This window comes from Rattus norvegicus, chromosome 4, assembly GCF_021556685.1.
Source record: "Rattus norvegicus strain SHRSP/BbbUtx chromosome 4, alternate assembly SHRSP_T2T, whole genome shotgun sequence".
NCBI lineage: Eukaryota > Metazoa > Chordata > Mammalia > Rodentia > Muridae > Rattus > Rattus norvegicus.
The window spans coordinates 148,552,129-148,573,442 of NC_141537.1; the positions used below are offsets into that span (position 1 = coordinate 148,552,129).

At 46.6% G+C, this 21,314-nt stretch overlaps 1 protein-coding gene across 1 annotated transcript in view; it reads left to right on the plus strand.

Moving 5' to 3' along the window:
* The window catches only part of Slc6a11 (solute carrier family 6 member 11), a 115,721-nt gene that overhangs the window by 85,370 nt on the left and 9,037 nt on the right, over positions 1 to 21,314 (plus strand). The window contains exons 7-10 of the mRNA NM_024372.2: positions 7,361 to 7,464; positions 11,437 to 11,561; positions 18,297 to 18,409; positions 20,911 to 21,048. Of these exons, the coding sequence (NP_077348.1) occupies positions 7,361 to 7,464; positions 11,437 to 11,561; positions 18,297 to 18,409; positions 20,911 to 21,048 (480 nt within the window). The remainder of the gene's footprint in view (positions 1 to 7,360; positions 7,465 to 11,436; positions 11,562 to 18,296; positions 18,410 to 20,910; positions 21,049 to 21,314) is intronic.

The following is a 21,314-nucleotide window of genomic DNA, read 5'->3' on the forward strand; positions in this document are numbered from 1 at the left end:
GGTGAACCATGTCCCTGCTGTGACTCTTACTCTCAGAGATCAGCCAGTGTATCCGCGTTACAGGGGGGGATATAAAACAGAATATAAGACAGGAGTCTGTCTCTCTCTGCTCTGGGTTTTAGGATAGGGGCTGTCTTGTGGAAGAGTGGGGTTCACTAGGCCCCTGGCTCATTTAGCACTGTGACTAGCCTGCTGAGTCCCCTGTGGGCACAACTTCTGGTTCCCGAGGCATGAACCCTGAGTCTATCCTTTGTGTGTGAAACAAACAGAAAGACGCCGTCTCTACCTATGCACAATGTCCTGACCCCTGTTTCCCAACAATCACCCATATCTTAGAGGCACTGAAAAGACACATAGCTTTTGTCTCTATGTGTAGATAAAATTAGACATTGTATAAGTAAGCTTGGGACAGAGCTATGGGGAAAATGTGAGCCAATGGTCCACTTAACCATATCTCTAAACTTGGTATGGATGCCAGCCTCAGAGTGAGTACAAGACTCACAGTGCAATAGTGTGAACTGTAGCATGCTATCCCTGCTGAATGGGCCACCCGTTGTGGCAGCATAGCCTCTACATATTTGAAAGGGAATATGTCCTCATGCCTAAAGCTATTCTTCCAAAATGATGAGGGTCCCACTGGGCCGGCAGGTAGCACCCTGACCCATGTGCTGGGACTCCTTGGAACCAGTTGTCCTGAAAGCTGTGAAGGGGCTTTTCTTATTCCCACACAAATCTGCCCTAAAATCTCTGAATGTGGGCTGCCCTTGCAGCAAGGCCAGCACGCCCCCCATTCATCCTGCAGAACATGGGGAGGATCCGCTCCTTCCCTGACCTGGCTTCCTTAGAGTTTGTTTAGTGAGACTGTTTTTCCCTTGCATTGTGTAGGGGGCAGGGATAGGAAGTCATTTCTCATAGGAACCTCCACCTCTGTAGCTCCTGGGAGATGCAAGCAAAGGGGCTGGACTTACCAAGATAAAGTCATTTGTTTTGTAGAATTCAGGGATGCCAGGTTCATGCTGAAGACCAAGAAACTCTCCCACCATTCTCTGAAACATAGACCCAGAAAGACACAGACTCAGACCTGAGTCTCCTTTAAGAGCTGTTTAACCTTCAATGAGTCCATTTCCCCTTCAGTGAAAGCAAAGGTGCCAGAGTGACCCAGCAAGAATGTCATATAAATCCTGAAATTTAAATCATGGCAGCCTCAAGAACACAGTCCCCTTCGGCCAATGTTAAGTCAAGTCTTTCCTGAGGGACCCATCAACTCCATGGAGGGGTCAGAAGTGTTCATTTCCCTTGTTTTCTTCACCTCTCTTCTGTTTGTTTGTCAAATTTTTCCATGGCCACCATATTTTTATTCATTCATTCATTCATTCATTCATTCATTCATTCTGTATATCAGAAATTTCAAGTAGTGAGAGAAATATGTGCATGAAGTTATGCCTTAGAGATAATGTGATGGGAGCCTCTAGCCATTTATACCCTCCTCATGGGACCAGTTTCCAGACTTCCTTGTCCTTATTTTGGGATCCTGTGGCCTGACTCTAGTCAAGGTACACGGACAGAAGTGGAAGGAACCAGTCCCTGCAGACTCCAGAAAATTTCCTGAAGAAGCTTCTGGATCTTTGTCCCTTTGTCCCATTGACTGTGTAGGAAGCAGTTACTGACGTAGCAGGGAAAGTTTGGGTCACCATGCAATGGATGGAAGAGGTCTCGTGCACAGGCTCTGTGGGGGTGATAAATAGGCAGGTATCTAGCTGAACCCTGAGATGTCAAGGCTCATCAGTGGCCCAGCAGTCCTCACAATGACAACTTCAGCAGCTCATTGATAGATTCATTAGCTTCAGTCTACACCGAGAGGCCCGGCTGGTAGCCAGGCACAACAGCATCTTCTTAGCCATGGGCATATCTGCTGTACCCAGTTATTGAGAGGAGGAACCTTCCAGACACATGTCATGGCTCTTCATGGAACATTCTTAAGAGACCTAGCCTGGAATTTCCACAGGCTGTGTGATGCCCAAGATGCATGTGTCTTTATTAGAGAGGTTGACATCAGGACTACAGAGATGGCTCAGCAGTGAAGAGCACTGGCTGGTCTTATGAAGAACCTGGATTTGTTTCTAGCATTCATGGTTGATATCCTTCTGTAACTATAGTTTAAGGGGTCTAAGCACCCTCTTCTTGCCTCTATGACCACTGCATGCATGTGATGTACACACAGACAAGCAGGCACACACACATACACCATTTTAAAGACTCTTGAAGAGAGTCTTCACTGAAGAGGGGATCCTAGAACTACAAAGACTAGAAAATACACCCTGGACCATCACCATCCCTCCCCACAGCAGCATCCCTTCCAGTCTTCACTAAAACCCTAGAAGAGGAGTGTGGTCCAATCCAACACACGCTTGCTATAAGAAAACCCTGAGAATAGGGTCCCCATGGTAAAGAATGCACTGTAGTCAGAGCCACACGACAGCCCAACCCTGCAGTATCCCAAAGCCAGCTCTAAAAGGCAGATGCATTAATAAGTAGGGGAAAGAAGAAATCCAAGAAGAGCTAGGAAGGGCTGATCACTTCATAAAAGGAAAACTGAAAAGAAACAAAAAGCCTGTTTGTGGCTATGATAGTATCATGAGGTAAACAGACTATTGAGGAGAAAAACAAAGACCAAGTTATAGAAATAAAGAGATAGTTTAAGACACAAGAAAGGTCCTGCAAGATGGCTTAGTAAGGAAAGGTGTTTGCCATGAAACCGGACAACCTGAGTTCCATCACCAGACCTAAGTGGAGAGAAGAGTAGAGAGTCTACTTCTGTAGTTGTTTCTTGATGACAGGCACGGAGGGGCACACATGCAGGTACACACAGGTAAACCCACAACAAATAATGCATAAGCCAACAAAGAAGTGTACTTTTTTAAATGTGAAAAAATCAGTAAGTATAAATACTGTGCAAAGAAGGCCCGAATCAAGTACAAGTCCCTAAAGAAACAGATCTAAAGCAGTAATGAAAGGCAGTCTTCCCCTACTTGAAGGAAAAAAGCTTGCATATTGGTATATTTATTTTTACCTGGTACCAGGAACGTGACTCAGCTGAAAGAGTGTTTGCCTAACATGCACAAATCTCTGGGTTTGATTCTAGCTCTACATGAACTGGGTACCTGTAATCCCAGCACTTGGAAGGTGGAAGCAGGAAGACTATGGGCTTGACGTTATCCTCCGCTAGATAAGGAGTTCAAGGCCAGACTGGACTACATGAGACTCCATCTCAAAAATAAAGTGAAATGAGCTTTTAAAACTAATACATAAAATGTAAACATTGATTATACTGATGGGATAGTATGTATATTATGGATGGGATAGTATTTCAATGTATATACAAATTACATAATGCTTAAACCAGCTCAAACATCTCTGTCTTTTCAAATATATTGTTTCTTCATGATAAGAACTTTCAAACTCCTTTCTTCGAGACTTTTTATTTTGTGTCTGCATAGTGTTGGTGACTGAACCCAGAGTCTTGTGTGCTCTAAACAAGCTATTACTAAGGGTAGCCTTCTCTTTATCCCGTTGCAGATATGTCTTCTCCTTAATAGTTCTAATCTCACAATCATAGCCTCTCTTTCAGCACAAGACTTGGCTGTCAAATCAGGTTTGCAAGGGTCCTAGTCCTGTCCATACTGTACATTCAGTATTTGTTCTGTTCCATTGGCTTTTTTCACTGTAATCTGCTAATTACTAAGTATTAATAACCACATGACAGGCAATATTGGACTGTTTTTTAAATCTCTTCCTTTGAAGAAATTAGGCTGATGCTTTTAAATTTAGCCTCAGGCAAGTTCTTAGGATAAGGACAGAAAACAAACAGATTTTGCCAAACTATCATAAAAATGATCTCTAGTTCAGATGCTAATATTATTCTCACATGAAACCTTTTGAGCTGGGCATCCAAAGTCTACATATCTCTTGGCATTACTGTTTTCCAAGTGCTCCCTGGGATGGCTGATTAAACTCTGCAGATAGCACTTAACTGTTTTCCTAGTCCAAGGTTTCAAAGTCTTCCACATTCCTGGAAAAACTAGTCAGGCCTGTGATATGGGCCCACTCTGAGTTGGAGAGAAGTAGGTTCCCAAAAAGAATCTGAAGTCCCAATACTCAAAGGGAAGAGATGGGTGTTGGATTTGCAGGAAAGTTGTCAGCAAGTGCCAATCCTTGCATGGGTTTGGGATGCCCATCATTGGGATGTGTGGACAGGAGATCTGGAATCTTTTTTAACTCAGAGTTGAGGACTATGATGATGTTCTGTTGAGTAATGCTTGAGCAAGCTTTTCCACTAGCCTGCAGGCTTCTCCCTGCTCTGGCCTGTGGGAGGCTGAGCTCATAGGACCACTAGCCACAGGTGTAAGTCCCTTGTAAATAGCCACCCATGACCAGTCAGCCACCAAGCATCTCACAGGGCTCCTTCAGGAGCAGGCATTCTGTTCCTGAGTCAGCATGTGAGCTGTGTTCTGTGTCTCCCTGTGGTCTGCTTGGTTTTCAGTGCAGAAAGAGGAATTCTCAGAGACTGGCACATGGGAAAACCACGACAGGATGCAGCATTGAATAACATATTCATCTCCTGCCTCAATCTTCAGCAAGTTTTACTCTTTTGGACCCTTCCTGCCAACATGTAGGCATTCTCAAGTTCCTGACACTTTGAAAATCCCTCTTCGCGTCTTGATTCTCTTTTGTACTGCTACCCACCCTGACTCTCCATCTGCAACAGTGATTCTTGAGCTTTGCGGAGTTTATAAAATACTTTTAAATGTAATATCCTTGCTCTTTGAGAACTTCAAAGAATTTGTTTTAATCATGTTTGCTCCCTTTGTTCCCCCAAACTTCCACTTTGTGTTTTGTTTTGTTTTTTAGAAGACACTGTCTTACAGCCAATATCTGGTCTTCTTGCTCTTCCAGTCTTCCTATCCCTCCTTCCAAGACGTCTCCTGAGCCTTAGGTACAGGGATGTGCTGTAGATGTAACCACTGGGGCTAGGTTCTCCTGATCAATGCTCTCTGCACCTGATTAGTCGTGGCTTTCTGTGATGATCTCTGCTGCTAAAGGGAGCTATTCTGAAGACAGGTGAGAGCCATAATCACCCAAGGGTGGAAGGGTAAGTATTTTTTGAGGGCAGTTAGGAATAATACTGCTTTATAGTGGCTGTGGTAGGTTCTCCTTTAGGATCTGATACCTCAGGAGCCATGATAGTTGGCTAGGTTTACAGTGCCAGGCATGAATTTTCTCCTACTGGGCAAGCCTTAAGTCCAATTGATCAGCTGTTGGTTATCCCAGGGCGGGGGAGAGAGAGAGAGAGAGAGAGAGAGAGAGAGAGAGAGAGAGAGAGAGAGAGAGAGATTGATTTTGTAATTTTCAGTGTCTTTTGTCATTCTGATCATTATTTGTGTTCATAGATGTCACAGCTGGCTAGGACTACTGATTGTCTTCTCCATGGCAGCTTGCATGGATTGTTCTGACGCTATGAGAGGTGGTCCTCAGGGAGGAGACATTTAGGTCAGATCCAGATGGATTCCTCCTGTGTCAAAACTATGTAGAGTTCTTAGAAATGAGGTCTTGCCTTCTTTTTTCAAGAAGGCACCATGATCTATGGCAATAGCCTGTGTCATTTGGGCAGTTTCTTGGGCTCCTCTAACCAACAATGCAAAGGTTTGTTTCCCATGCCTAGCACTGGGGTTTATACCATCTAGTCTCTGACTATTGAGAGGTTACCCAAAGGGCATAACTTCAATTAAACACTGTGTGTGTGTGTGTGTGTGTGTGTGTGTGTGTGTGTGTGTGTAAGTAGACACAAAATATGATTCCAATGGCTTTAAAAAATATTCTTGTGCTCTATTTCCCAATACCTGTGTATTGGTACATCTTAATTTGCCAGCACAGTGCGGGCCTGTTCTGAGGTAGGGATGCTTCACCAGGATGCAGGGTCTAGTTCTGAACCTGCATGAGTCTGGCAGTGCTGTGTCTCTAGAAGATCTGTGTGTGTTTCCACCCATCACTTTCCAGCTGTATGCTCTTGGGCAGGTTATTTGCCCTCTTTCTTCCTTGGCTCCGAGAGAAGGCTAAGAGCATCAACTGTACCCTGCACAGGGCTGCCCAAGACTGCTGACACTCCAAGGCAGTCTTACACAGAGGCTCAGCAAGGTGCCTTGCATGCCAAAAGTGCCTAATAACGGCTGCTACTGTCTGTGTTCAGTGCTGAGTTTCATCTCCAGGTGGCGCTGGATGTTCAGCTCAAATCCCAGCTTGTGTTTCAGCTGTGGCTTTCCTTAGAGACTTTGAAGTAGTGAACCTAGAGCCTCAGGGAGGGAGAGTACTAGAAATGTCATCTGTCTATAGGAGTTTTAACCAGACGGGATGTTAGTGACTAAGACGTTGGTGGCTGTCTGCATCCCAGGGAAGCTGGCATTAGGAAATCTTTTGTAGGCTGGTAGACCCAAACACATGCACACATGCATGAACAGGTACACACAGGACCCATGACCAGGAATCCCAATCCTGATATGCTCATCCTCATAGGCCTCACGGGGTCCTCCTTTTCCTACTTTGCAGATGAGGAAACAGCCTAGGAGATGCTAAGCTACTGTCCCAAAGTCACACTGCTGGAACCAGGGCCCTTGATATCCAAATACCATTTTGTTTGTTTGTTTGTTTGTTTTGTTTTGTTTTCAAGATAGGATTTCACTATTTAGCTCTGGCTGTCCTGTAGCTCACTATGTAAACCAGACTAGCCTTGAACTCACAGTGATCTGCCTGCCTTCACCTCCCAAGTGCTGGAATTAAAGACATGTACCGCTACACCTGGTGTTATTTACTTCTTTTATTTATTTTTTCTTTTTTTCAGAGCTGAGGACCGAACCCAGGGCCTTGTGCTTGCTAGGCAAGCGCTCTACCACTGAGCTAAATCACCAACTATTTATTTTTTGGAGACAAGGTTTTGCTAAGTAGCTCTGGCTAGCCTAGTCACTGAGTAGACAGGCTTGGCCTTGAACTTGCAGAGATCCTCCTCCCTCAACCTTCTTAGTGCTAGGCTACAGGCTTATGCCTGCAGGCCCATCTCAATATCCAAGTTCTCATTATATAGTGAACTATTACCACAACCTTTAGAAAGATCTAGAATTTGTTAAGGAAATGTCTTCCCCAGGAATATAAATATTAGGAAGCTTGATATTTCTAACCTAGAGTTACTTTGCGGGGGAATGTCCAGAGAGCAAGCTCCCTCCTCCTCCATCGGACACTCCTTCCTATATTTGACTCTCCCTCATCCCACATCTGACTCTCTCAATGCCCACATTTTTGTGCCCTCCTCCAGGTGTGGGTGGATGCTGGGACGCAGATCTTTTTCTCCTATGCCATCTGCCTGGGCTGCCTGACCGCTCTGGGGAGTTACAACAACTATAACAACAACTGCTACAGGTGAGCCCGACAACAGCCACAGCTTCCAAACCCTTGTAGCTATCTACTGCACGGGGCCGTGAACACATAGTTGCTGGTCAGCCATTCTCTTTCCCCGGGATCACAGGGGCAGAACTGGGAAACTGCCACATGCAAGCAGAGTCTGACTTGGATGCACGGGAAACCCACCCTGCATCCCCAGTCAGGACCCAGTGCCAGTGTGTACAGCAGAGGTGTATATGTGCAATAAGTTTCCCATGGCCACACGGCTAATAAGGAACTAAACTGGTTCAACCCCACTGTTTCTACACCACGGACCTTGTTTCTGACTCCTGTTGCTTCTCACAGGTCCATGGGGCCCTCTCTTGACCCACCTAGAGCGGCTGGCCCTCCTTGGCCTATCCTTGGCCCAACTCCTCTTGACATCCTGCAGCTAGTCACTTTCAAAGCCTTGAGGGGACCAGGCAGGGAGGTGGCTAAGGCTGTGTGGGTCATCCTTTCAGGCCTGTAGCCTGAGTGGCCACCATGAGGTTGAGGACCAGGGACAGTCAGCAATGTGGGAGAGGGAGGGCACAAACTCACTCTGGGGTCTTTGACTTCGATGACAGTTTGTCCTCACGCCTAAGAGCCCAGCATGTAGCACACAGTAGATGAATACTCAATGGTAGATGGACAGAGCATCACACTGTGTGACTGGGAGCTCCTTCTGTAGGAAGGAGTCTCTGGCGTTGTGATGGGCACTGCCATGAGAACAGACCAGGATAGTATTTGAAGTTGCAAAGCAATGGTAGAAAACTAAAATGGAGCCCATAGAGGAGGGAAACAACACGAAAACGTACACCGCCTCAAACTTCTGGGAGGAAAGAGAAAACTATTCAAAATATCACATCAAGAAGCTGGGCCTCTCTTGATTCCTGTATATAGAAGGCATTTTTCTTTACTCTGGGTTCATATTGCTTTTATGATGGAAAAAAAAAGAGTCAAGGAAGTCAGGCATATTAGTCCACAACACTAGCATGCAGGAGGATGAAGCAAGATTGCTGTGAATTTGAGGCTAGCCTGGGCTACATAATGAGTTCAGGCTAGCCTATGATACAGTTAGACCTTGTCCTAGTCCTTTCCCAGCCCCATTTTAGCAAGGAAAATCAAATTAGAGCAGATAATATCTGTTACCTAACTCCAAATAAAATATGCAAATTATTGATTAAATTGGAAGTTATAATAGTGACATATAAGGTGTTTGGGGACTTAGAACAAAATACATAAAATTAAACATGAATGATGTTCTCTACCAGCAACCTAACAGTGGATCTGAAAATGAACAGCACTTCATTTTGTGCGAGGGGCCTGTCCTAACCCTCTGCTGGTAGGAACTCAGCAGATAGGACTTTCCTCTTCCTGTCTGCTCAGTAGAACAAAGCAGATGCCTGCAAAAATCTGTTTCCAGATTGTTCTGCAAACAGGTCTGCCCAGCAGTCAATTAATCCCCTCTCCTGACAGCTTAGTCGCCTCTGGAGCTCATGCAAGCCCAGCTCAGCTCCTGCTGACTTCAAAGCCCTGGTTACATAAACCTTCCCCAGAGATTGCTGGAGCTGTAGGGAAGTCATGAGAGGGATAAAACAGCCCTGGCCAGGCAGGGCCCAGCCTGGTGTGGGTGAGTGAGCTCACAGGTGGAGACGGACATCCAGATACTGTGCTGAGGGGACTGGAGGTCCCTAAGAACTCAAACACAGGAAAGTGGTCAGAGGGGCCTATGGGGGAGATGGGATTTGCAGATAGGGACATTTGCCTTCCCTGGCCTCATGGTGGCTGAAGGTAACTGCCCAGTCTGGTCTTGGAAGCCCTGATTCTTAGCAAGTGCTATGTAGCTCCAGAAGGGGTATCTGGGAGGATTGAATCCCCAGCTACAGTTTACCTGATAACTGATGCTGGAGCATGAACTCCAGTGGTGGGATTAGAGGACCTGACTCAGAGCTGGCACACGGCAGCTCTCCTTAAACATGATGGGAGAAATCCAGAAAGTAGCAAGCATGGAGTAATACTCTCTTCTCCAGCTCCTTCTGTCCCCACAGCTGGATAAGTCAGGGCTGTTTAGCTTAGATGAGGAAAGATGCAAAGGGCAGCTGCAACTGGATTTTGGACAATAAGATGCTAGAGAAAGTGTGAGTCCTTTCTGACTCGAGAAGAATGTGGTCCTCCTCTAGGCTGCACTGAGTTTCTTCCAGAGTAGAGGCAAATCAGGCTTTAGATAGTATATAAAATCAAGGTTAGCCACCCAGCTGGCATTCACTGTCTAAAGGGTGTCTTTAAAGGGACCTGTATCAGTCATCTGCTGCCATGGTAATGTTTGTGACAAGTAACCTTGGCCCCAGGGGCTGAGTGTTTGTGTTGAGGTTGGCTGGGGAAACTGTCCAGGCTATGAGTGAGTGGGTTTGGCTTCAGGTCAAGCTCAAATCTGCTCTTTGTGTGTACATCCTGTGGTTCGGGCTGAAGGGACAGTTAGTCTCCTGGAGAGTTCTTCATACAATAACAACTACAACAACAACAATAGTTATTTTAATAACAAGAATGATAGAAGACAGGTCCAGTTAAGAAGATACAAGTCAAATGTCTGTGTCGTGTCAGCTAACATCTTACTGTTGGAAAGTAGGTCACATGGCTAAACCCAAACCAGTGGACCTGGAGGTTCGATTCCACCCCCTAGTGTGGGGGTTAGAAACAAACCAAAATGCTTTATCATGGTTAGGTCAATCCCAAAGAAAAGACCTTGCAGGATAATCATAGCCCAGGCTCCTGACTCTGTGTCCTGTGCTCTCTCCACTGTGCCCTCATTACCAAGGTCATTGTTGGCTTGGGATAAGTATCACCTTTGGCTCTATTACAAAAAGCAGGATGCAAGAAGAGGGGAGAGTTCTCAGTCCTGCATGTGACAGCTGCACAGTCTCTGAGCAAGCCAGAGAGCACAACAGATGAGGGGCAGGATGAGGAGTGATAAGAGAACTGGGCACCACCATAGCCTCAAGCCCCACCCCCTGTTGGTAGCTATGTCAGATTTTGGCTAGCAGAGTCTATGCAGATTCTCTATGCTGTCAGCAGGAGATGCCATTCAATAGGAAGCAGCAGTAAACTCTAGCTCCTGCGTCAGGAGCAAAGGCCACAATGTCACTCCATCTAGAACACTATTGGTCAGGATTACCCAAGCACAGCTTCCATAGAGAGCAGGGCACTGGCGTGCACCCTGGTTTGAATTGTGAGCCTGCACTGTGGAGGCTGAGTTGCAGGGCCTGTGCAAGGATGGGCCAAGTCTCTGGATCGCCATCCATCACTTGTTGCCTGGTTTCCCATAGGGTTTTATGTTGGTGTTTCCCAGCTGGTGAGTCCCTCTTAAGAGCAGGTCAGAGTAACTGCTCTGTTCATTTTCCTCCGTAAACTGGCTCAAAGTGCAGAACCTATGCAGAGCAGAATGCAGGGCTTTGCCAGGATTGGTACCACCACAAAACCTCTCCCTTGCTTAGCTAGGATGGGTGTTACCAAAAAACCTCTCCTCTGGAAGCTGCTGGGCTGCAGGCTTAAGGTTCTTAGTCACTTACCTAGCTTCTTACACGGAGACTTCTCCCACCTTCTGGGCTTTGTACTTGGAAGCATGGTCCCCTCCTGGCTTGCTATCTCTGGCTCTCTCCTCAGGAATCAGAGCAGTGTTTGTCTCCTGAGTCTTCCTTCTCTTGTTCAATAAAGCTAGGCTCCCTACCTTCAGTCACATCCTTCTCTCTGTGACCCACTTTGTCTTCTAGCAATGTAGGGAAAGCTGTGTGGTTGTGGTCCAGCTAGCCACCCTCTCTGGACCACAAATACTTCATCTAGAAAACAGGAGTCTGTCAGTGTCTATACTTTGCTGCCTTCCCCACAGTATGCCCTGGTCTCAGGTGGGGAAGGTTCCAGAAGGTGCCTATTCTGCTTGAGCTGACCCAGACACCTGTCACTGTCTCTCAACAGGGACTGTATTATGCTCTGCTGTCTGAACAGTGGCACCAGCTTCGTGGCTGGGTTTGCTATCTTCTCAGTCCTGGGCTTCATGGCGTACGAGCAGGGCGTGCCTATTGCTGAGGTGGCAGAATCAGGTAAGTCTACAGAGCCCGGATGTAGAAAGCCCAAGCTCGTGGGGGAAGCCAAGGGGTGGGGACAATGTGGCCACACAGTGATCTTCCTGTCCTCGGTTTGTTTCTTGAGGTGTGGCCACACTCGTCCCTAACCTCCCTGGTTGGGGAACCAGAGCCAGTTACTTCCCAAGTTACCCTGCCTCCTGTCCCACATCTTCACTCACCTTGGACTTGTTCTGCTCTGCACTCAACCCCATGGTATGTTTACAATGTGGCCTTGAGGGAGGCCTGCACAGCCCATTGGCCCACTCTATCCAACCTCAATGGTCTGTCTCACTTCTCCACCATACTCCAGAACAGACCCTTTGCACACATGCTCCTGTGCTTGAAAGCCTCCCTTCTTCCTGTGACCCCATTCCTCATATAGAGTCCTCAGAGATACCACAGCCTAAGGTATTGATGTGTTTGTATTAAATGAGCAGAGTGAGGGTTCACTGTGATCACAGTTCCTTCTCGTTGTTGTAAAAATATAAAAAGTTAAAAAGGCTGTCTTTTATCCCCACTAGGTCTACACTGTGATACCCCATGATATCTGATAGATATCTTAATTCTCAGTCAGCAAAGCGTCTCACCTGCTCTGCTCCATCCCTTATCACACTGCTGAAGGCCTCTCTCTGAGCCATCAGCACTCTCTATACCTATCTAGTTCCCAAGGCAGGTTTCCATGCCAGAAACACACATCCCAACTCTCTGGTGGCCCAGACCAGCTGCCCCACACTCCATTACACTTAAATCTACACATGAAAGAACACACAACACAATAACCTTTGACCCAATTGATAAGATATAATTGCCCACCTAAACATTCAAAGCCCAGTACCATCCATCCCTTAAGAACATTAATAACAACCTGTAAATACACAGAGCAGAATCTAACATCACCTACCAAGTTGTCTCTCTCTCCCCCTCTTGTCTCATCCTCCTTTACGTTCCTGTCTCCTCTCCCTTCAAACTTTTCTCCTGCCCATCCTTCCTTCTCATGCAATGACAGGCCTCCTTCTATCCGGTACCTGCCCTCACCTATATTTTACAAATTAAATGGGGAGAAGGTTCTGTTGAAGTGACCTGAGTCCTGAGTGTGTGACTAGGCAGCTGTCCTTGGGGCAGTGGAATTAGCATCAAAATACAGATAACTCCAGGGCAAACCACAACACCTTCTTGACTTACATGGTTCTTTTGCACTGCAGTGAAAAAGTGCTATAGATCCTGAGTATTGAAGATAGATATGGGCCTCAAAGAGGTTGGGTCAGAGTCAAAGTAGATGACATCAGAGGTGAACGCTGCCTTACACACTGCCTAACAGTATGTTTAGTTCCTCGGCACATTAAAGGGGTTTCATACAGCTTTGCACCAAACAACCTCAGAGAGTCTCTTCAAGCAAGCATGAAGTGTTTACCAGAATAGACTTCACAAATAGGACATTATTAAGCCTAAGATAAGTAGGACCAGAGAAATAATAAAGAGAACTTATATAATTAATAGAGAATATTTTAAAAGCCACAACTCTATTAGAAGAGATGGACAAAATCATAATTCCTTGGCAAAACTACCAAGAAAAAAATTAAAGAAAATACAAACTACTGATGTATTATTGGCTTTTCTATTGCTGCAATAAAATGCCACGACTAAAGCAACTTTCAGAAGAGTTTATTTGGCCTACAATTTGGGGGGGGGGGTAGAGTCCATCATGGCTGGAAGGCATGGCGTAGTATCAGCAGCAGGAAAGCTGAAAGATCACATTTCATAACCTTCCCAAACAGCACCACCCACTGTGAACCGACTGTTCAAATGCATGAGCCCCTGGGGTACACTTCTCACTCAAACCACCACAACCAACACCAACAATGAAAGTTGTCAGCAAGATGGCTCAGTGGTTAAAGGCACTTGCCACACAAGCCCAATGACCTGAGTTTGATCCCCAGAACCCACATTAAGGTAGGAGAGAACTGACCCCACAAAGATGTCCTCTGACCACTATACAGGTTCTCACTCAAATAACATGCACATGTGCACATATAATAATAAACAACGATAATAAAGAAGTTTTAATGTTTTTTGAATAATGAGATATAAGAGGCAGATCTACAGACCCAACAGACATTACAATGAAAGTCGAGGACCACCATGAATAGCTTCAACCTATGTTTGATCACAGATTATGTGGGTAAATGTGTTTTAAAACACAGTGTATTGGGACTGCCACAGAAGAAATAGGAAGATTGATCAGCTCCATATCTTTTGAAGAAGTAATTTCTTTATCTAAAAGCTTTTAGGCTGGCTCGGTTGGTAAAGTACTTGCCTCCCAAGCCTGAGGACCTGAGTTTGGATCCCCAGAACCCTTGTAAAAAGCTGAGTGTAAAAGTGCTTGCCTGTAACTCCAGCCTTGAACGGAGGAGAGCGAAGAGAAGCAGATCTACAAAGCTCATTAGCTGGAAGGCTTACTCAGATCAATGACTGTCAGATTCAGTGAGAACCCTATCTCTAATAATGGGGGAAGAGAAAAGCATCTAACACTGACCTCAGACCTCCACACGCACATGCACACACACATACACACATGTACATGAACACACATGCTCACAAACATGTCAGTTACTGGGAATTTGATAACATCTTCCAATACCCCCGAGAACTGTTGCACTTACAGAATGCTTATAAACTTAAGCAGGCAAACACATACACATTGCATATATGTGTGTATATGTATATGTATATAATGTATATATATGTATGTAAACATATACATAAATGTGTATATGTGTGTGTGTGTGCGCGCGTGCATGCGTGCATAAAAAGAGAAATGAAGAGAGGGAGAGAAAGAAGAAAAGCTATATACCCTTCTACAAAGTTAGGAATAGGAATTTCCCATGAACTAGTAAAGAATCACACTCCTCTACAAATCAGCCATAAACTATGAGGAACTTTCAAGCCCACGCTCTCTGACTGTTGCCATTCTCTTTTCCTATAACAGAATACCTAAGTTGGGTAATTTATAAAGATGTGTTATTTTTTACCTGATAGTTTCTGAAGAAAGGAAGATCTGGTGGTTGCATCATGCGTGGGGGGTATCTCAGGCTGTGCCGTCCCATGACGGAGGCATCACGTGGCAGGAGCCCTTAGACAGTGAGATAGGTGCACAGGAAAGAGGGTGGGCACAAGGGAGTGGGTCCTGTCTAACAGTCCACTAAGAGAACCACTCCATTCTCACAGGAACTAATCCAGACCCTGAGGCAGACACTAATCCCTCTCCACCTAATCATCTTTTTAAGACTTAATTGCCTCTTATAAACCCACCTGCCTGTGCTGCTACCCTGATAAGCACATTTAAATATGAGAGCTTGGCATGGGGGTGCCTGGCATTGAACCGGGGAAGATGCAAGATGACGAGGACAGAAACAAAACTCACTGTTTTCTCTATCACTGGGAAGACATGGAAATAAACTGATTTATATGTCTTGACCAAGAAGAACCATTGCATGAATAATGCAAGGTTTATTCACTGTTAGGAACTCCATTAATAGTATACATTGTATTCACAGATTAATACAAACCTAATGTCTTCATGGAGACTGAAGAGAAAATGTTGACAAAATATAACAGCAGTATGTATATTAAAAATAACCAGGAGTGGGGTGGAGAGATGGCTCAATGCTTATGAGCACTTGCTCCTCTTACAGAGGACCTAGGTTCAGTTCCCAGAACCCACATCAGGCAGCTCATACCACCTGTAACTTTAGCTTCAAGGGATCTGATACCCTTTTCTGGCCACTGTGGGTACTGAACTCATGTGTACACATAAAACCACACAGGCAAGCACACACATACATAAAAATAAAAAATAATCTTAAACCTGTTAAGTAATCATGAAAATATCAGTTGAAGGGTAATTTTAAATCAGTGTGCATAGAAAGCTGTTCATGGTGGCACACACTTGGAAGCCTGAGGGAGAGGATGTTGAGTGTCTTAGAGTTTCTATGGCTACAATAAGACACCATGACCAAAATGCAAGTTGGGGATGAAAGGGTTTATTTGGCTCACACTTTGATATTGCTGTACATCACCAAAGGAAGTCAGGACAGAAACTCAGGTAGTGAAGGAGCCCACAGGCAGACGCCATGGAGAAGTGCTGGTTACTGGCTTGTTCAGCAAGACTTGCTTGGCCTACTTTTGTATAGAACCCAGAACCACCAGCTCAGGGATGGCACCACACACAATGGGCTGAGCCCTCCCGCACTGATCACTAATTTAAAAAACTACAGCTGGGTCTTATGGAGGCATCTTCTCGGTTGAGACGTCTTCCTCTCTGATGGCTCTAGCTTGTGTCAAGTTGATATAAACACAGTCAGTACATTAAGTTTGAGGCCAGCCTGGGCTCCACAGTGAGAATTGACTGGAAAAAAAATAGTTTGTATTTAAAAGTTGAAAAATAAATATCAGTGTTTATCCCTCACTGGGGAAAAACAGAGATGCAAGAAACTGCATTGTCAGCTGTGCAAAGGAGACACAGAAAGGACAAAAAGCAGAGAGAACGGATACTGTCATGAAGGTCAGAAGGGTGGAGGGAGGAGGGGAGGGACAGAAAGGGTGAGTGGGGGAAGGAAAGAAAGGTCAGTGCCTTCCAGAGTGTTTTCCTCATAGTCTGGACTCTGGGTGATGTCTCACACCCCATCCAAGATAGGATGAGCCCCAAAATGGAATATAAGCTAGTAACAGTGACCTCACTGTATAGAATGACAGTGAGTCCCATAGCATTAAGGAACACAGAACTGACAACAGATGGCACATGCCAAGAGGGTACTGGCAGCTAAAGATGGAAAGCATGACCAGAGTGTATTGTGTCAGAACAGGAGTCTGGACTGGAGATTCTGGTGAGTGGGATGAGCGTGTCAGGGCAGACTAATTGGCAAATGTACGTAGATCTCAAGGCTCTTATTTCCCTCCGAGGAACAGGCATTAGAATTCACTGTATTAGAAATCAAGGGATTTGTATGCTTCAACTCCTGAGTTCAGTGTGTGGATAGAATCACGTGGACATGCGCAGGAGGGAAGAACGTGCTGAGGAAGGCATCTGCAATGACATTGTCAGTTAACAAACACACCCTGTATCCAGACCAGGGTTTCTAAGCATTGGTGTCTGAAGCTAGGGCCCCTTGAAGAGGCAACTGGGTCTAGTTCTGGGCCAGAACACAATGAAGCCAGAAGATGAAGCTGGGGACATATCGGAAAGATACAGGATCTACCTGAAGCCCCTGGTGGCCCATGCTGGGACAACTTGAGCAGCAAAGTAAATAATGATCATTTCTGGATCATAACCCAAAGAAAACCTCTGAGCACTAAGGAGCCCACACAGGCATAAAGCATCACCAAGTGATTGATGAGGCAGCTCTTGCTTAAGCAACCACCATCATAACAATGGCTGTAGAAGCAACATTCCAATGGAGACTGAGATCTCAGGGGAGGATCCCCTGTAGGCACTGGACACCACTATAAATGCAGGCAAAACACCCATACACATAGAATAAAAATAAATCTTTTTTTAAAAATTAAAGGGCTAGTCATAGCCCGAGAAGAAATATGACCATGATGCCTACTCTCCCCTATGTACAAAGAGAGGGAAGAAGAGGGAGGGAGGGAGGGGAGGGAGGGAGGGAGGGAGGGGAGGGAGGGAGGGAGGGAGGGGGAGAGAGAGAGAGAGAGAGAGAGAGAGAGAGAGAGAGAGAGAGAGAGAGAGAGACTGCTTCAACCAATAAAAAAGGTGGACCAATAAAAGGGGGGGCATTTGTTTAAATAGTAAGCACTTGAAGGTACCCAGGCAACACAAATTAAAACCAAAGTGACAGAAAAACGCTCAGTCACTTTAAGGACTAAATCTGAAATAATAACAGTATCAAGTATTGGCAAGAACATGTAGCCTCAAACGTTGCTATAATTATCTAATTGCTGAAGTATTTAATTTTTCCCATAGCAGAACGGCATGGCTGCTTTTGAAATCAACATTTCATAGGTGAAGTGTGTGGTTGTCACCCCAGCAATTCTATCCTAAACAGCACAGAAATCTTAACCTGAGATTTAAAAAAACAACAACAACAAACCGACTCCAGCTCTAGGGTATCTAATGCCCTCTTCTGGACTCCACGGGTACTGCACGCATGCACGCACGCACGCACGCACGCACACACGCACGCGCTCTTAAAAAGAATCTTTAAATGAAAACTCCTATAGCTGACCAGGATGCTGATGGAGATGGGTGTGGAAATGATGAGTAAATAGAAGCAACAGGGACATTGTGTATCTTGATGGTGGGCGTGGTGAGGGAAGCACACTACACATGGCTCTTACGATATATTGGCTCTACTATAATAAATCCTCCTTCTGTGACCTCCCTGCTTGGTGGCATCCCACTTTTTTCAGAAGCACTTTTAGGTAGACTGTTCTGCTCCTGCCTAGATTCAGCTGCTGTCTGGTCCTGGTGAGAACAGGCTCCGCCCCACAATGTGAAAGCAGGGAGCAGGTGGATACAGAAGAGGATCTGTGTGTCAGACACCCCTGACTTGAGCCCCTCTCCACAGCAGGCCCATATGAACCTGGCGCCATCTGCACACCACAGACAGGAGATCTGAGTGAGACTGGCCCAGTGGCCGGCAACCACCTGTCTACGTGCCAGATGGGAACACTGAACTCTCTCTCTCCCTTCAGGTCCTGGACTGGCTTTCATCGCCTACCCCAAGGCTGTCACTATGATGCCCCTGTCCCCATTGTGGGCCACCCTGTTCTTCATGATGCTCATCTTCCTGGGCCTGGACAGTCAGGTGAGGGGGCGGGAAGAGGGGAGGAGATGGTGTGGGAGGGAAGGGGACATCCAGATAAGGGGAAGGGAAGGGAAAGGAAGGGGGATGGGGGAGAAGGGGGAAGGGGGAAGGGGGAAGGGGGAAGGGGGAAGGGGGAAGGGGGAAGGGGGAAGGGGGAAGGGGGAAGGGGGAAGGGGGAAGGGGGAAGGGGGAAGGGGGAAGGGGGAAGGGGGAAGAGGGAAGGGGAGATTAGGGGACTAGACAGACCAGGTGCTACTCTTAGGAACAGCTTCTAGGTTGCAGAACCCTCTCCTGGCCTTAGTCATCAGCCCACCAAGCGGCCTTGTCACCTTCTTGGCAGCCTCCCGGCCACAGACATGTCTATTTGGTATTCCTCCATGCCTGTTCTTCATCCAAAATGCCCAATTTAAATGTTTTGGGTTGTTTCCTTTTAGCTTTGTATTGTTTGGTTTTTTTTTTTTGCATCTGTTTATTTAATCCTGTCTGTGTGTAGACATACCTGCTTGCAGTACACATGCAGAGGTCAGAGGACAACTTGTGGAGATCAGTTTTCTCCTTCTCCTGTGCGTGTCCCAGGCACAGAATTCAGGTTCTCGGACTTGGCAGAAAGTTGCTTCACTGCCCGGACCTTGGTTTAGTTTTTAAGATGATGCCGTAAGTCCTTCCATTCTGATAAATGATATCTAGCCAAAGGCTCCTGGAAAAGCAGAAAGAGGGTATAAAGGCTGTGGCTAATATAATAATTATAATATAATGACAATACTATAACCAAGGGTCTCTGTGTCCCATGAGACATGGGAAAGCCAATTTCCTTCGTCTGGCTCTGTGAAGAGGTCTCTATAACCTTTTTCTGGCATCCTTTTGGTATCTCAGTGCCTTCTCCCACCAGTCCCTGTGGACCTCTGCCCATCCATCCCTCACTCACTCTGTAGCTGTGGACCACAGAGCAGATGCATGACCAGCTCTAGGGGCAAACTGCATGCTCCTGTCTCCTCATTCCTCTACACCAGCTTCCCCTCCCTGTCTGCTTCTCTCCATGCACACTCTCATCCTCCCATGGGCTCCCAGCTTGCAGCCTGTGGCCTCTCTTTGCCCCACAGGCCTAGGGTACAGCCTCTGTCTGCTGCTGAGCACAGCTAGCTGTCTCGCACCCAAAGAGCTGCCTCTAACCATGCTGATGGCTATCGGTTATCCTGACAAGTCTGAGCTGTGCAGAGGAGAAGCCCTGTTTGACCAGAGAAGCCGTCCCAAACCTCCTACATTCTGGGGAAGAGTAGGGCCCAAGTTAGTCTGATGAGCACTGCTCCCATCCATGACCTTGCAGGAGTCACTGAGCACACAAGCCCTGGCCTGTGTGTCTGTCAATCCAGCCACATTCAGTTTCTCTCTGGAGCTGGAATCCTTCCCCGGAAACCACTAAGCTGTGCTGCAGAAGCACTGGGTGTTTCTGCTGATAGCTTTTCTTCCATTGTTGTTGGCAAAGCCTTTCAGGAATCAGAGCTCTGCAGCTGGGATGTGACTGACAGAAGGTCCTGCCTGGCAGAGGAGGTGTGACTGAGGCATGACTCTGCTCATGCCCCACTGGGCTCACTGGCTTTTCTGCCATGTGCCTGGGCCACGTCCTAAGTCCATCCTCTAATAGTCACATAAGCTGAGGACCCCCACTCATTGTCTGGGTTTGAAAGCAGAAGCAAAGTGATTTGCTAGGACAGATACTTGGGGTCTGCCCGCCTCTTGCCTGTGCACATCTGCAGCCCACACTCCATTAGTTTCCTGGGTAAGCTGCCTTCTTTGAATCCCATCTCCCTCCACCAAGACCCTGGGGAAAGACTGGCAGTACCAGGAAGCAATGCAGGGGTGAACATTCGCTCCCAGCTGTGTGACTTTGAGAGAGTCACCACCCCTCTCTGTGCCCCAACCCTTATTGTATAATGGAAATACCTTGAATCAGACAGTTAGGGGTGCCCAACATGGTAACTAGCAAATACATACACCATTTACAGTACAGAGGTGGGAGACCACCTCAGAAGCAGGCAGGTTCATAGCTGGGCTCTGTTGCTAAGCACCTAGCGGACAGAGCTGAGTGTGGCTTTCCACAGACAGGGCACCATCACAGTCCTAGAAGTCAAAGGCAATGGCCAGAGCCTGCTGCCAGCAGATGGCCAAACACCCAGGACAGTTCTGAGATTCCTGCCTTGCCTCAAGAGCAGAGGCTAGGTCTCCTGTAATTCACAAAACCCAGAATAGTAAGTGTTAGCAGCAAGGGAGAAGGAGCCATCACAGTCCGGGCTGCATGCTGAATGACCCTGGGAAGTACCCCCAGCATCTTCATCCTGGTCCCCTCAGTGGACAGACTGGAGCATGTTGGCACCAGGGCTTGCATTCATCACCACGGGTGGAGAGTGAAGGTGCAAGGCAGGCCAGGGAGAACCCCTAGTATGTAGACCTAGGGTACAGGACTGGCCTTTTCCTGGGCTTCATGCATGTCTCTCTCCCTCCAGTTTGTGTGTGTGGAGAGCCTTGTGACAGCCGTGGTTGACATGTACCCCAAGGTCTTCCGGCGGGGCTACCGGCGAGAACTGCTCATCCTGGCCCTGTCCATTGTCTCTTATTTCCTAGGCCTGGTGATGCTGACAGAGGTAAGTGGTGTTCGCAGTGCGCTCTATCAAACTCCTGCTCTGAGACCTCAGACCCTGCAACTATGCACAGACCCAGCACCTTCTCTGTTATACCCTTGTCGAGCTCTGAGTACAAGGTCAGCCCTGTGTCAGTATTAGATGTTGTTAGACAGGAAAGCTCATGCAGGAACTTGACAGGCTAACCTGCTGCTCCCCTGATCATCCCTTGGGTGAGCCTGCAATGAAGAGAACAGTGTCAGCTCTCAGGCCCAGTACTGGCTCCTTGT